General features: G+C 37.8%; 1 protein-coding gene across 5 annotated transcripts in view; it reads right to left on the bottom strand.

The window, feature by feature from the left end:
- Positions 1 to 15,500, bottom strand: part of FNDC3A (fibronectin type III domain containing 3A) — a 167,390-nt gene that overhangs the window by 55,524 nt on the left and 96,366 nt on the right. For all 5 annotated transcript variants that reach the window (XM_082859634.1, XM_082859632.1, XM_082859633.1 and 2 more), the window contains one exon: positions 11,704 to 11,780. In XM_082859634.1, the coding sequence (XP_082715760.1) occupies positions 11,704 to 11,780 (77 nt within the window). The remainder of the gene's footprint in view (positions 1 to 11,703; positions 11,781 to 15,500) is intronic.

Raw genomic sequence — 15,500 nt, forward strand, 5'->3', positions numbered from 1 at the left:
GAAATTTTACAGAACCAACATGAAAAGATTTTATTAAGTACATTACATACATATGAATTAGCACTGAACAACATGAAGTAGTTTTTGTTATACAATGCAGTATAAATCTTAAAACACTGAGAAGACAAGCTAATAATTTAAACAATGAGTTATGACATCTGGTATTTATCTTACGTGATACATACATTTAGTGATACAGTAAAAATGAAGGGAGTCTCAAAGGAACTTTTGGTTTGAACATAATATGGGAAAAAAGCTGGATCCAGACTCCTAAGATCAACCATATATTGAATTTAGGTATAAAACTCTTAGGACCATGACCAGAACACTTTTAATAACTGAAGATCATTTCAAGGGAGGCAAACACCTAATATATTAACTCCCAGTTAAGAAAAATATCTGTGGCTCTGAGTCGTAGAAATTACATGTTTTTAAATAGGGGTCACACTGTAGCAAAGGATTTTTTAAAACGCCAGATTTATTCCTTTTGAACCTCACTGGGCAACAAGGACATACAGGAAGGCCTAAAAAGATACAAGATTTAACCTCAAAATTAGAAATCCTTCTACTAAAACAGGGTCCTTAATCTTTTAGACTTAAATGATTACTACTGTAGTACAACAAATGGCTAACAACAGAAAATGATTAAAATGTAAAGTGCTAACTTAAAGGCAAATCCTGATATTTTCAGGAAGTACATGTTTTACTATGCTTAAACAAATTGCAAATTTTGTTTATAAACATATGTGCTTGGGAGGAATATTAGAAAACACACTTATTTGGGTAAAGGTAAGCCTAGATTACAAATAAATTACTGCTTTAGAAAGAATATAGTTGCTACTAAATAGCCTATTAAACTAACCTTACCTGTTGGAGTGTGAGATGACTTGTCTGTAATATGGGACCAGAAGAGCAAATGAATCAGTTTTTATACACTAGCTCTAGAACTACAATGCCTGGCTTCTAGCACAATGGATGCTTCATATCCCACCTCTCTCCCTATTTAACTGAGTTCTGGATTCAAGCCTCAGACAAGTGCCTATGACTGACTGGTGGAAACTAAATCATACCTGGAAGCATAGCTGAAGATAATCTGGAAACTGTTGTTTTTTCAGCCTCTAACCTATAGGAATGGACATTAGACGAAGTCTGAAATGGATTCTGAGTGACCCAAACCATGGTGTCTGTCATTAACATACTACTTTCATCTTTCTCAACTCTCTGACTCACAAATCTTAAATGATCCCGCCATTTCTGATAGGATTGTACTATACATACTCTTAAACCTACCATCCCATCTGGTTGCCACCTATCGTTATTGCTGTATCTTCTTCCACACCAAATCCTGAACCCTTAATTCCAGCCAGGCTGGTATACTAAAAAAACCTATCTTCATACCTAACCTACATATTTCTTTATCTTGTACTTTGGTTTATGCCATCTACCCTCTTCACTTTGCTTCCCCTTAATCCATAACCATGCAAATCCCATCTCTCCTTCCAAATCTAGCAATACCCTCCTCCATTCATTAAAAAAACAAAAGATTTGTTTTTGAACAAAAAGAAATTGTTAATTTAGGAGAGAAAATACAGAGTGATGTGTTTATGCGGGCACATACACTAACAGGGGCAGACAAACATGACATCAAAAGTAAATTACTGAGCATGCTGCATGGTGATAAATACTATGGAAAAAAAAAAAAAACCCCAAACAGAACAGGTAAGGGGGATTAGAAGGATTGTGGGAGGGGAACAGGTTGTAGTATAAAAGAGTGATCAGGATACGCCTTATTGGCAAAATGAAATTTGAGCAGAGACTTGAAGGAACTGAAAGAATTAGCCACACAAAAATCTGAAAGAGTGTTCTGGGTAGAGGGAACAGTTAGAACAGAGCCTCTAAGGTAGAAGTGGCTAGAAGGAAGCCAGTGTGACTGGATCAGCATAAAGGAGGAGGAAGACAGAAACAGATGAGATCAAAGAGATACACGGGCTTCCCTGGTGGCGCAGTGGTTGAGAGTCCGCCTGCCGATGCAGGGGACACGGGTTCGTGCCCCGGTCCGGGAGGATCCCACATGCCGCGGAGCGGCTGGATCCGTGAGCTATGGCCGCTGAGCATGCGCGTCCGGAGCCTGTGCTCCGCAACACGAGAGGCCACAGCAGTGAGAGGCCCGCGTACCGCGAAAAAACAACAACAAAAAGAGATACAAAATGGTAGGGGATGGACTTCCCTGGCAGCCCAGTGGTTAAGACTCTGCGCTTCCAATGCAGGGGGTGTGGGTTCCATCCCTGGTGGGGGAACTAAGATCCCACATGCCGTGCGTGGCCAAAAAAAAAAAAAAAGGGAGGTGGCCAAGTCACGTAGGGCTGTATAGGCTTATTAAGGATTTGTATTTACTCAGTGAAACAGGGAAGCATCACAGAGTTCTGGGCAGAAGAGGGATACAAACAAGTGATTCTCATCCAGGGGTAATTCTGTGGTAACACGTGGAGTCACTTCTGGTTGTCACACCTGGAGCTGGCAGCACTACTTCGCATCCAGCGAGCTGAGGTCAGGGATGCTGCCTCAATGCCCTGCAACACACAGGGCAACCCCGCAACAAAAAATCACCACGCCTAAATGTCTACAGTGCTGAGGGTGAGAAGCTCCTGACATACTCTTACAGGATTATTCTGGCTCCTGAGTTGAGAAGAGATTGTAGGGCAAGGGCAAAAAAGGTGAAATCATTCAGGAAGCTACTGCAGAAATCTAGGCAAGAGATGGTGGAGACTTGGACCACGGTGGTAGCAGTGGAGGTGGTAAGAAGTGGTCCACATTCTGCGTATCTTTAAAGGTAGAACAACAAGATTAGCTGATAATTCCAACGGAGAAGTGTGAAAAAGAAGTTTTGGAACGATGGTATTTCACCAACAGTGAAAGGGAAGGCTGCAGTTAGAACAAGTCATTTGGGGGGTGGGGGCCAGGGAAGATTTGGAGTTTTAGGTTTTGCGCATGTCAGTTTGGTAAGCCTGTAAGACATTTAAGTGTAAATGTTGAGTAGGCAGTTAGATAATAGTAGTCTGCAGCTGCAGAAAGATTGGGAAAGGACAACCAGGTAAGGCAGGAAGAAAACTTAAGAATGTGGAGTCTGGAAGTTTCATTAAGTGTGTCAGGGAGGAAGGATCAGTTCTGTCAAATGTTGCTGACAGGTTCAATAAGATGAAGGCTAAGGACTGACCATTGGATACAGCAATATGTAAGTCATAGTGACCTCGATGAGAGCAGTTTTAGTATGATCATAGGGGCAAAGCCTGATTGGAGTGGATTTAAGAGAGAAAGTGGGGAGGAGAACTAGAGAGGTAACAGCACAATTCTGGAAAGTTTTCCTGCAGAGAGGAATATGGGAATAGGGTGGTGACTGACAGTAGTAGAGTCAAGCAGCTTAAAAAATGTGTTGTTTTTAGTGAGAGCAATTACAACATACTGATATACTAATCAGCACAATCCATCAGAGAGTAAGAAATTGATGACGTAGGAGAGAGAATGCTAGAGTAATGTCCTTGAGCAGGCAAAAGGAGATGAGATTCAGGGCTCCAGCTGGGGCACAGGAGCAGAAAAGTGCGTCTTTGTTCTAGATGAAAAAGAAGTATGGACTGATGAGATGAGAAGGTAGAGCATATAACTCCAGATATTGGTAAAGATGTGGGGTTAGGAGCCGGTAGATAGTTTCTTTTGATTATTCTCTGTGACCCTTTCCTAGACACCACAATCTCAGTGATCTCTGCTTCCTAACAATTCCATTGCATTTATTCTCTATCACTTGTTTGGTATCCATAACACTGTAGTATTTGTTAATTTTCCAAATCCATATGTCTTACTCTATAATGTCTTACTTACTTACTTACTTACTCTATAATTTAACTGTAAGTCTTACTCTATATGTCTTACTCTATAATTTATGTCTTACTCTATAATTTAACTGTAAGTTTCTCAAGGGACATGTATTAACTATTTAATCCTCAACACAATGCTACAAATAGGTAGCATATGTCTTACTCTATATGTCTTACTCTATAATTTAACTGTAAGTTTCTCAAGGGACATGTATTAACTATTTAATCCTCAACACAATGCTACAAATAGGTAGTATTATTATCTCCATTTTTAGATGGGGAAACTGAGGCACAGAGATGTCAAATAACTTGCAAGGTCACACAGGTAGTAAGTGGAGGAGCTAGTAACTGAACTCAGGTAATCTGGCTTCAATTCTATGTTCTTATTCATTTTGTGGGCATAGAATCCACAAACACCTGCCTTCTACTGCCTTTAAAAATTTCACAAACACAAGTGAGATCTCATCGGTTAAAAAAGAAATGGCTAAATTACTTTTGAAATTAAAACTTTTCTTTTGAAAAGAACATTTCAAAAGAAATGTTTTTATTTCTTCTGAAAAAGAACATTTCAAATATAAAGATAAACTGAGGGAAGAGAGATTGGGGAGTTATTAACAGGTTGTGAAAATGAATAAAAGAAACCTCATTTAAAAAAAGAGTTGGGAAGCCCTGAAGGCTTCTCACTTACTACTGCTTGCTGCCCCTTGGAGACACTAGCAAGAAGCATACCTTGCATTCCCCATCCAGAAGAAGCTTACTTTACATACCCCAGCTGGAGGAAGGAAGATTTTTCTCCTTGCCCAGCAACAGCCCAGCCAATGAGAAGCCACCACAACTAGCCTAATGAGAAGCAGCCATAACCCTGAACTCTCTTTCCTCCAATGGATTTTGCTCAAAAAACCACCCCTTCCCAACCCCCCTCTTTTCTTTATAAAAGAATAGGCCTCTTCTTTGTTTTGGGGACTTGCTTGTGGTTTGCTATAGTTTGCATGCCCTGAACTGCAATTCCTCTGCTATTCCTGAATAACCTCATTTCGCTGCTATAATAACTATGTGTTTTATTTTTAAGATTGATAAGGTACAGAGTTCAGCTTTGCAAGGTGAAGAGTTCTTGTGGATGTATGGTAGTACAACAGTGTGAATGTACTTAATACCACTGAACTGTACATTTAAAATAGTTATGATGGTAAATTTTTAGTGTGTATTTTACCACAATTTAAAAAAAAAAAAAAAGCTAAGATGCAGAGATTAAAAAAAAAAAAGAGCCAGAGCAGGACCAAGAGTGTGTGGAGAACTCCACCACTTCCAATAACCACCTGAGCAGCCAGTAACTTCAGAGTAAGGCCAGAGACCTCAAAACTATCTGCTAAGTCTCCAGCTGCCAAGAAATAGCCAGGACATTGAATTTTATATCAACAGGGTACACTGACGGTGATGATTAAAATAAAATCAAGTCATGAAAAGGAAAAAAAAGGTAAAATACCCAAATTAGTCTATGTTAAAAAAAATTAAAGGCAATGAGATAAAATTAAATGGAACTATCAGCATAGTCTGACCACCTAACCACATATGCCATGCAATTTCTAATTAGACAAAGCCCTGTTTTCTTTTCGTTATTGAACACAGACGTAATTGAGAGGGACTGCAGAGGAAGGAGGTTGTGTTTACTGTCTGACATTTTATATTGTGCACCAGAATATACATTCCATGACAGATCTGTATACTGTTTTCTTCCCAATATCTGGTATAATACACCTAGCATATGACAGATGCTCAAAAGTTTTTTTGTTTAATGGATGATATGACCAGAAATAAATTCTATTAGTTCTACTCGAATGCTCCCCTGCTCCCCCCTTAACAACACCAAACTACTAGGGTTTTGTGACCTCTTCAATGCCTACAGTCTCTGCTTCCTCACTACTTTTAGCAACCTACTTCTATTGCCTCACCCTGAACCCTGAACTACTCCAACTTTAAGCTATTGAACAATAATAAAGATATTTCTGGCCATTCATCCAAGAGATATTTATTTTATATATCTAATCAATGTCACTAAGCGACTACAGCCTTTCTCTTCAGCTCTTACTGTGACTCTTCGTCCTCATCTAATCCTCCATCTAATCCTCTAAGTCCCCTTCCAGTCTCTTACACTGCTGCCCATCTTTTTTTGGCTGTTCTCTCCACGAGAGACAGGGAAGACTGAGATCAGACTGGTTTGTAGAATCTTTGAAAAATTTACTGACCTCATTACGTGCTGACATAAAGGCACAGTGAAATACCAAGTCCAGCTCAAAGGAGTAATCTGAAACTTTTCATGAAGCTGACATAGGCCCTTTCCCCACATTATGAGATCTACAATCCCCTCCCTGTTAGGTGCCCTCTCATCACCATAACAACCCACATTCTATAAAAAACAGGGGAGCCATTCATTACAAGAAAGGCAGAAGGAGAGAACTTTTGCTATTACCTTTCAGGAGTTCCATTCAGGTAAATCTATAATATTTTCTTGATAATTCATTAACTTCATCCTTAAAATACCAAGTGTTCTGAGCTGCAATGCCCTTAGCAACTATAAGTTATTATTATTTGCCAGGAAATTAAGTTCCTTCTACACTTGTCACCTTTTGCTTTCCGTGTCATCATTTGCTTTGTTTTTTGAGTTTTACTGTTGCTGTTTGTTTCTCCATTTGATGTCTCAGTTCAGTTGGCACATATTTCTGCCTCTATGCAGTGTGTCAAGTCTCTCGTAAACCTCCCTTTCTTACTTGTTAAACTATAATAATAGAGTTCGGGAAGGTTATGTCTCCAGGTTATCATAACACTCGATGCAATTTTTTTCCCTACCCTTTTACATGTTTTCTAAGTTTTCTACGTAATAATGATCAGAAAAATATACAACTTTTAAAATATACAACTATATTTGTTCTTTAGCACTAAATATATTTCCCATTGGCTTGTTTGCAAAATTAATATTCCTTTATACTTAAGCTTCCGGTGAACTACATTTTGAACTATATTTAAGCTTCCGGTGAATTACATTTTGCTTTATGCATATCATTTTAATTAACTTTAGGTTTCCCTATCATATTGGATGGTATCTTACACAGTGTCATGGTTAATAAAAATTTTTTTTAAAAAAGATCCATTTTTCTGATCCAACAGTAAAAGTTATGTAACTGAAAAATTAAGTCTGACTATTCCCATTACTGCTGAGTAGAATGCTAAAGTATCAGAGCAATAAGGTACAAATATTATAAAATAAACAATATTGTGGAGCTCTTGAATAGATATGCAAAGGAACTATAACACAACTGGCAATTTTAATGGCGAGTTTGGGTTTTGCAAATTACAAATGAGAAAAACAGAACCAATTAATCCCCAAATTACCCAGTGTATAATACCCTGTCTGTTATTCTCAAAAATTAAGTTAAGGGCTTCCCTGGTGGCGCAGTGGTTGAGCGTCTGCCTGCCAATGCAGGGGACACGGGTTCGTGCCCCGGTCCGGGAAGATCCCACATGCTGTGGAGCGGCTGGGCCCGTGAGCCACAACTACTGAGCCTGCGCGTCTGGAGCTTGTGCTCCGCAACAAGAGAGGCCGCGGCAGTGAGAGGCCCGCGCACCGCGATGAAGAGTGGCCCCCGCTCGCCGCAACTAGAGAAAGCCCACGCACAGAAAAGAAGACCCAGCACAGCCAAAAATAAATAAATAAATGAAATTAAAAAAAAAAAAAAATTAAGTTAAAATATATGAGTTAATGATGAGTTCACACCTGAAGTGCTTCTAAACTTAATGGGGACATGCCACTGGTAAAACATCAAAAATTTGAAGGTTGATTTATCCTGGCTAAATCATGATTTCTTCTTGTTTCTACTAATAAGTATTTTTGTTAAATCTCAATCTTCATCTTAAATTAAGATCTATCTTTTGAACCTTTCATTATTCAGCCTCAATATGCTCCTAGATATGTAGCATCATTACTTCCTCAGTGGTAGAGCTAACGGTCCCAACACTGGATTTTAATTTTTGCAGTCCTTGCTTGCCTGACCAAACGTTTTAGGATACATACATTTGCTGAATCCTATTAGTATGTATTGAATTACATGATGATATAGCAAAAACATTACTTGACCCTCCTTGGATCACTGGCCTTCAATAAGAGATACACCTAAGGCCGGGAAGGAGGTGATTAAACCTGCTGCCCTGAGGGGAGAACAGTGTACGAAAGTCTAAAAGGAGACTATAGATGATAGCTATTCATGGATTTAGTGTGTGTGCTACTTGGCTCCTGCTGAGCCAAATATAGCTTGTACTTAACAACAGCCATCTCTGTGTCTTAACATTTGGTTCAACTCCCAGCTTCTATATTTGCTAATATAATTATGTTTGCTTATGTGCCAAGTTTTGGACAATTATCAAGCTCTTAGTTGTGCCTAAAACTTGGCTCTTTATAAGTATTTTCTAACATCAGAAATTGCATATGTCAGGCAATGGGGGATGTACTTCAACAGTGATGTTAAAATGTTAGAATCCATAGTGGGTACTTAAATTATTTCAATGATGATGAAACTAGATTTTTGTCCTTGGATTACCACTGTGTGCTTAAAATGATACATTTCCTAGAGATAATCTTAAACTAAGGTTGATTAATTGTTAATTAATAATTAGCCTCACATAATCCTTCCAGTAAGGTTATTGTTAAAGTTCATTCACTTATTTGACAAATATTTATGAAACATCTACTATATTTGAGTTACCACAGAACAAAAATAATAATTAAAAGGTACCTCCCTATGCTCAAGAAACTTAAAATCCCATATAAGAAGAATATATATATACACAATTATAATACCAGGTAGTATATAACATATAACCAAAGAATGGTACAAATAACTCGATCTAGGTTCTCAAGGATGGGTAGAATTTCAAAAGGCAGAAATGAGGGAATGAATAACATTCCCCAAATAACAGCATTAACAAAAGCATGGAGAAAGAAAAACATCAAGTGAGCATGTGAGTAGTCATGTTTGGCTGCAAAAACAGATTATGTGATTAGATGTATCAAGAGAAGGGTACGAAGACAAACTAGAAGAGAACTGTGTTAAGGCCTTATATATCAAGAAATCCAGACTCATTGAGTGGGCAAACCAAATAATAAGCACAGAAGTGAAAAAAATCAAATAAGTAATATAGGAAGATTATTTCAGTAGCTCTTGGCCTAAAGATATAGAACCTCGGGACTTCCCTGGCGGTCCAGTGGTTAAGACTTCACCTTTCAATGCAGGGGGTGCAGGTTCGATCCCTGGTTGGAGAGCTAAGTTCCCACATGCCTTGGGGCCAAAAAACCAAAGCATAAAATAGAAGCAATATTGTAACAAATTCAATAAAGACTTTGAAAACGGTCCATATCAAAAAAAAAAAATCTTTTTAAAAAAAAAGATATAGGGCTTCCCTGGTGGCGCAGTGGTTGAGAGTCTGCCTGCTGATGCAGGGGACATGGGTTCGTGCCCTGGTCCAGGAAGATCCCACATGCTGCAGAGCGGCTGGGCCTGTGAGCCATGACCGCTGAGCCTGCGCGTCCAGAGCCTGTGCTCCGCAACGGGAAGGGCCACAACAGTGAGAGGCCCTCATACCACAAAAAAAAAAAAAAAAAAAGATATAGAACCTCAACTTGGATGATTATTTGATTGATTTACTAATATTTATTGAGCCCTTAATATAGGACAGGCATTGTACTCAGCATCGAGGAAATAACAATGAATATGAATCCTATATGATCTAGTCCCATTATCTCTCTGACCTCATTGCTTACTATTATTCTGCCTTAAGGGACTCAGTCCAGCCACGATGGCCTCCTTGTTGTTCAGGCATGTTCTCATCTTAGGCCATTTGCATTGGCTGTTTCTGTTCCCAGAATCCTCTTTCCACAAACAGATGCATTGCTAACTCCCAACTGTCCTTCAAGACCTGGTTCAAAGTCACCTTTCCAATGATACCTAGTCTGATCACCCTATTTTAAAATGTAACTAGCTCTATTTTCTTTCTATTACTCACCACCTAATATATTATATAATTTATCCATTTATTATGCTTATTGTTTCCTTTTCCCCACAAGAATGTAAACTACAGAAGTACGGAGGTCCTTGCCTCTTTTTATTCAAGCACCTAAAAGAGCACCTGACATATATGAGCACTCAATACATATCTGTTGAACACTGTTGAATACAGGAACTGTACAAATCCATAATCTTCTCGGGAAAGAGAATTTATTAACTAAACAATGTGAAAAATTCATTAAAAGAAGGATATACATAATGTGCCATGAGAACCCCAAAGGAGAGGCACCTGAAAAGGTTCAAGTAAAGCTAATTCTAGAAGGTCATGATTGAGTGAAAGGAGAGGGGTAGAAATTTGCCATAAAAATAAAAGGTACTGTTAGCTGAGAGAAGAGGATGTGCTATAATTGCCTTCAAAGAATGTCTTAATCATCTTTATGTCACTGGCACTCAATGCAGAGCTTGACACGTGGTACCATTCAACACATTTGTTAAAGTGAACTGTGCTCGAGAGAAAAGACCGGGTATCCTCTTTAGGTGGAGAAAGGTCTGAGAAGGAACAACCAGAGAAGTAGGAAGAATCAGGATAGCATTACTTCAAGGAAATCGGGGATAATCTGGGATAAATCATATGAATAGGGTCAAATGTTTAGAGGTCAAAGAGGATCAGGCTGGAAAAAGGCCTTTGGTTTGGTATATACCAGGGAATAGATTTAGTAGGGTAATAAAGGCAGAATGCAGGCTAAGGAGTCAGTGTGCTAAACAAAAGTAGAAAGTGAGCAGATTACTCTTCTGAAAAGCTTACGAAGCATTTTCTAATATGTTATCATCTCATCTTACAGTGAGGACACTGAGGCTCAAGTAAATTGATTTGTCCCAGGCCACGCAGCTAGTGAGGGTTTTAAGAATGACATGGATCCAGCTTTTTGACTCTAATTCTCATACTGCTTCCATTCTCCCCAGCATCGTGGTCCTCTTTTGCTCTCATTCATATAGCGGTAGGCTTCACAGAGAGAGCAGTGAGTCCACCACAATATCCCACCAATATTCTGGCATAATCAGAGAGGAAGTAAGAGAGGGTCTGAAGAAAATTTCAAGTATAAATTCAGTGCCAGGTAAGAAACTGGCTATTTCCAAAAAGGTTTTGAAGCAATGAGTGCCGACTACATAGAATCTCAGTAGCAGATATTGAACACCTACAGATACTACAGTTTAATTAAGTTTGCCTGTGCAAATAAGTTAGCTATCATTTTTTTCTTTAAGTCAGAGCTTTCCAACTAGTATGTAGGAAAGGGCTACAGGTGTGTGGTGATATTGATCCCCTTAGCCCTTATGGCTGCAGGTCTATAGGTCTAAATTCTCCTCTATTGACCACAATGTGCCATACAATTATTATGGGTGTCTGTGAATGACTGTAAGAATAAAATTGGAAGTACCGTCTTGGATTACTTTTAAGCAAATGATTAATTTTAAAAAGTTAGTTTAGGTACCTTTAAATCTTAAGATACTACTTATATTACTCACATACCCAAGGAGATAAAACTCTAAAATTAATTCTGTATTATAATTCAACACCCAAAGACAAATGATGAGTGCTGCTAACTTAATTTTTCCTCCTTTACAAGTATACTAAATGTACTAAAATATTTGAAATAGATTTACCAAAGATATACTGTACTGGGTAAGCTTCAGCACTTAAATGGTACTTTTTGTCTGAATTAAACAGTAACATTACGATCACTATTATATAGGTATAAAAAGGAAAATTGCATAAAACGTACCTGTGGGGCATATCCAGGAGGCACATAAATAGGAGGCACAGAACCATTTGGGGACATCATTGGAACCTGAGCAGGACCTGCATGGGTCACAGAAATGAGGTATTAATCCAGGATTACTTAGCAAGCTAAAATTGAGAACAATCTGAATTACATTTTGAATTCTTCATCTAAACACTCAAACTAATAGTGACTGTATTACTATGAAAAGAAATTTAGATGTTAAAAAACAAAAGTTTAACTTATAAAGTGCACTGATTGCTCTTTACCTATAGTTGTTTCTCAAACTTGCCTAGTGATCATAACAGTCACCTGGGGAGCTTTTTAAAACACACAGGGACTTCCCTGGCAGTCCAATGGTTAGGACTCACGCTTCCACTGCAGGGGCGTGGGTCTGATCCCTGATCAGGGAGCTAGGTTCCCACTTGTGTGCGGCATGGCCAAAAAACCCCGAAAAAACGAAAAACAACCCCCCCCCCACAGATTTCCAGGTTCTCCTACAGATCGCTGTTTAGTATGCTTACAGTAAATGGGGGTCTTGAATCAGCATATTTACTTTACAAATATCCAAGGTGATTCTTATAATTGTGCAAGTTAAGAAACACTGACCTAGAGGAAACTCAAACTAAACTTTGCATATAAAATCAATGAAAAATACAAAAGGCAAAAATCAAAAGTCAAGAGGGAAAAGCAGTAAGAGGAAGAATAGTTAGAAATTTGGGATTTGCTTTGTTAGGGTTAAAAACCTCTTGTGAACGTTTAAGTCATGTCTGTGGGGGCTTGAGAACAAAGTTAGAGAAATGCTATACATGCATATTTACCCAAAGAAAATTTTTTTGTTTCTTACACTGAAAAGTTCTTTAAAAAAAACTCAGCTTGTCTTATTCTTCATTTCCTTTCGTTTTTATAGTGATATCCTTTCCAAACAACTTTCAAAAGTATTATCTCATTTCCCTTCTCTAACCAGGCACTCTTGGAAGGTGTGTTTTGTTCTTTCTAGGAACTAAAATCTTACTTGCTTTACATGACTTTAAAAAAGAATATCTTACCCTCAGATCCTTTTTTTCCCCTGTAACTTTAGACTGCACTGTCCCCTCACCCACTAGTTTTTAATAAGTTGAAATGAAACCTTCTCAGAGAGCTTTACTCATTTCTAGGGAAATAAAGGTACCCAAGAGTCTGATGAAGAATGTAATGAAGGAAGAGTTCCTTTTATATGTAGATTTCAACCTGCAGAGTACATATAATGGATCCCACTCATAAAAGAAACCAAGGAGGAAAAGCTAAATCACAGGACAGAAAAGAAACAAATTTCACTGGTAGCATTATACATATTTCAGAAAAACAGAATGAAGAGCATGGAGGTTACAGCAAATCAGATTACAGCCACTCTCCTCTTTCTACGGAAGGGGGAGGGGTGAGGACCAAACAACAAAGTAGTGGTGAAGGCTGGTGAAGGTAGGGCAAGGAAGGTGAGAGGTGGGGAAGGAAAGAAAAAAGAGAATGTAGGAAAGAGGAGGATGCAGGTGGATAAGTACTAAATAGTGGTAAGGAAAGGGTGAAGAGAGAAGAGGGAGAAGGGAGGGAGGAGGGGGAGAGGATAAAGGCAGGAGGGGAGGGAGGACGAGGCAAAGGAGGAGAGGTAATAGGAAGATAAGAGAGAAGACAGGAGGAAAGTGAAAAGGGCTGGAAGGGAGGGAGTGAAGGGGAGGGGAAGGAAAGGGGTGGAAGAATGTGGGAGGAGGAAAGGAAAGAAAGAAGAGGCAGGTAGTAGAAGGAAGAAAGTAGGGAAAAGACTCAAGTCGTTAAGAGGAAGTAAGGAGTGATGTGTATGTGAGCAGACTACCAAATTATACTATATATGACTATAAAATAACTTTTCAACAATACTTTTCCTATCTAAAACAAGCCCACCAAATACATGAAGTTGTTCAGAATATTATCTTAAAATACCTAATACTAACTTACTATGTGCCAGGCCTTTTATGTATTTTTTTTCTCCTCATAATCATTCTATTAGGTAAATATTATTACTCCCATTTCCAGATGCAGAAATTGAAGCAGAAAGGTTAATACAGCCCTAGTGGTAGAACTAGGATTCAAAACCAAGGAGTTTCATTTCTGAGGATATCTCTCTACTATGTATTTAGTAAACACTAAAATATGCAATTTGGCAACTGATACAATTTGAGCCTTAAGAACTATGCTCTGATGCTTCTAAGGAAAATTAAGGCCTTCTTTATCATCATATCCTTGAAAAACAAGACAGAAGGAAGAACAAAATTTTTCTACATATAAGCAACATTACCTATAAATTCACTAAATAAAACTTGTGAGGTGCTCTATATCTCTAGGCAAGAAAGGCTTCATCCGAAACTCACCTTTTAATTTCTATACACTGGACTCAAGAGAAAATGACAGCAGTTTTAAAGTAACGCTGGTTTACTTCTATTAGCTAATTTATATAAAACTAGCTTTCTGAATCCTGAGAGCTGGCTTAGATATTATTCAGAACATGTGAAATTTAGCTGAGGACCAGAAAGAGAATTCACTGAAAATCACATCTATAATCTTAATAAAGGAAATTATTCTGTTGAGCTTCTACTATATATGCCAGAGACTGTGGTTCCTTGCGTATGTGGTCAAATTTAATCCCTACTTCAAGTCACCAGAACAAGCCTTTGTTTGATTTTTAGCCTTCAGGGTAAAAAATAAGTTATTACTGATTACATTTAAAGTTGTAAGACTACAGAACTGCTTTGGGTTGCTCTTCTTTTAATAAAAATATGAATACATAAATACTAAGTAGTTATAATTCAAACCATTTTATACTTTGAAAGCTGCTAAAATCTTTTATAACTTAGTAGTATAAAATTCTACTTCATTCTTTAATTATATTTAAGTGTGATACTGAAAAGAGAACAAAACAAACCCAATCTAAAATAGACCAACAGTAAATCCATTACTAGTTGCAGTCCAGGAATAATGATTAACTCATATCCCTATGAAGTAATCATTTCACTTTAGCAAGTGAATTTTCTTACCCTGAGACAGAAATGGTACAAGGTTAGATTAAAAAAAAAAAGACAATTCATGTATATCATTATTGAATATCTAAAATACTGGTGTGAAGTAACATGCAACACTGAACACATAAAACTCCCATTGTATAAACATAATAAATATAAGTATTCATGTTTAGAACTACAATATTTACAGCACCACTTCTGTTGCTCTTCCTGTATATAGTAGCAAAACTCTAAAATCTTGCTTACTTAATGATGCAAAAGTTTGATTACCTCCTTAGTTCCAACAATACTTTTTAATTTAGTAACTACTAAACCCCGATTAAGGTCAGTGAGGGAGATTTTGTCCCAATGAAGAAGCTACATCTGTTACTGATTGTACCATTAAATGCACATCTGGCAGGAGAGTGGCTATATCTGTATAACTGTAGATACACCTAGTAACTCCTTAATAATCTATATAATTTGAGCAAAATCTACCCCAAATCACACAGCTATTGATTTTTAAGGGCGTATTTCCTTTTCCAAAATCGTGCATAAGAGTAAACAACTCTATTCACCAATTATCTTAAGAAATTTGAGAAGCCTCAATTTCTTAAAAAGTGGCATCAATGATTTAATAAGGACGATATTTCACCTAGTATAATTTAAACTCTTTTTATTTTTTCTTTATTAGTATACATTAACATTTAAAAAAACGAAACTAGAAATTTGTCTGGGTTTAAATTCTTAAAATGCAACGGGCTGCTGACGTGCCACACATTCCCTTTTTAA

This window comes from Leucopleurus acutus (assembly GCF_964270905.1).
Source record: "Leucopleurus acutus genome assembly, chromosome: 18".
Taxonomy (NCBI): domain Eukaryota; kingdom Metazoa; phylum Chordata; class Mammalia; order Artiodactyla; family Delphinidae; genus Leucopleurus; species Leucopleurus acutus.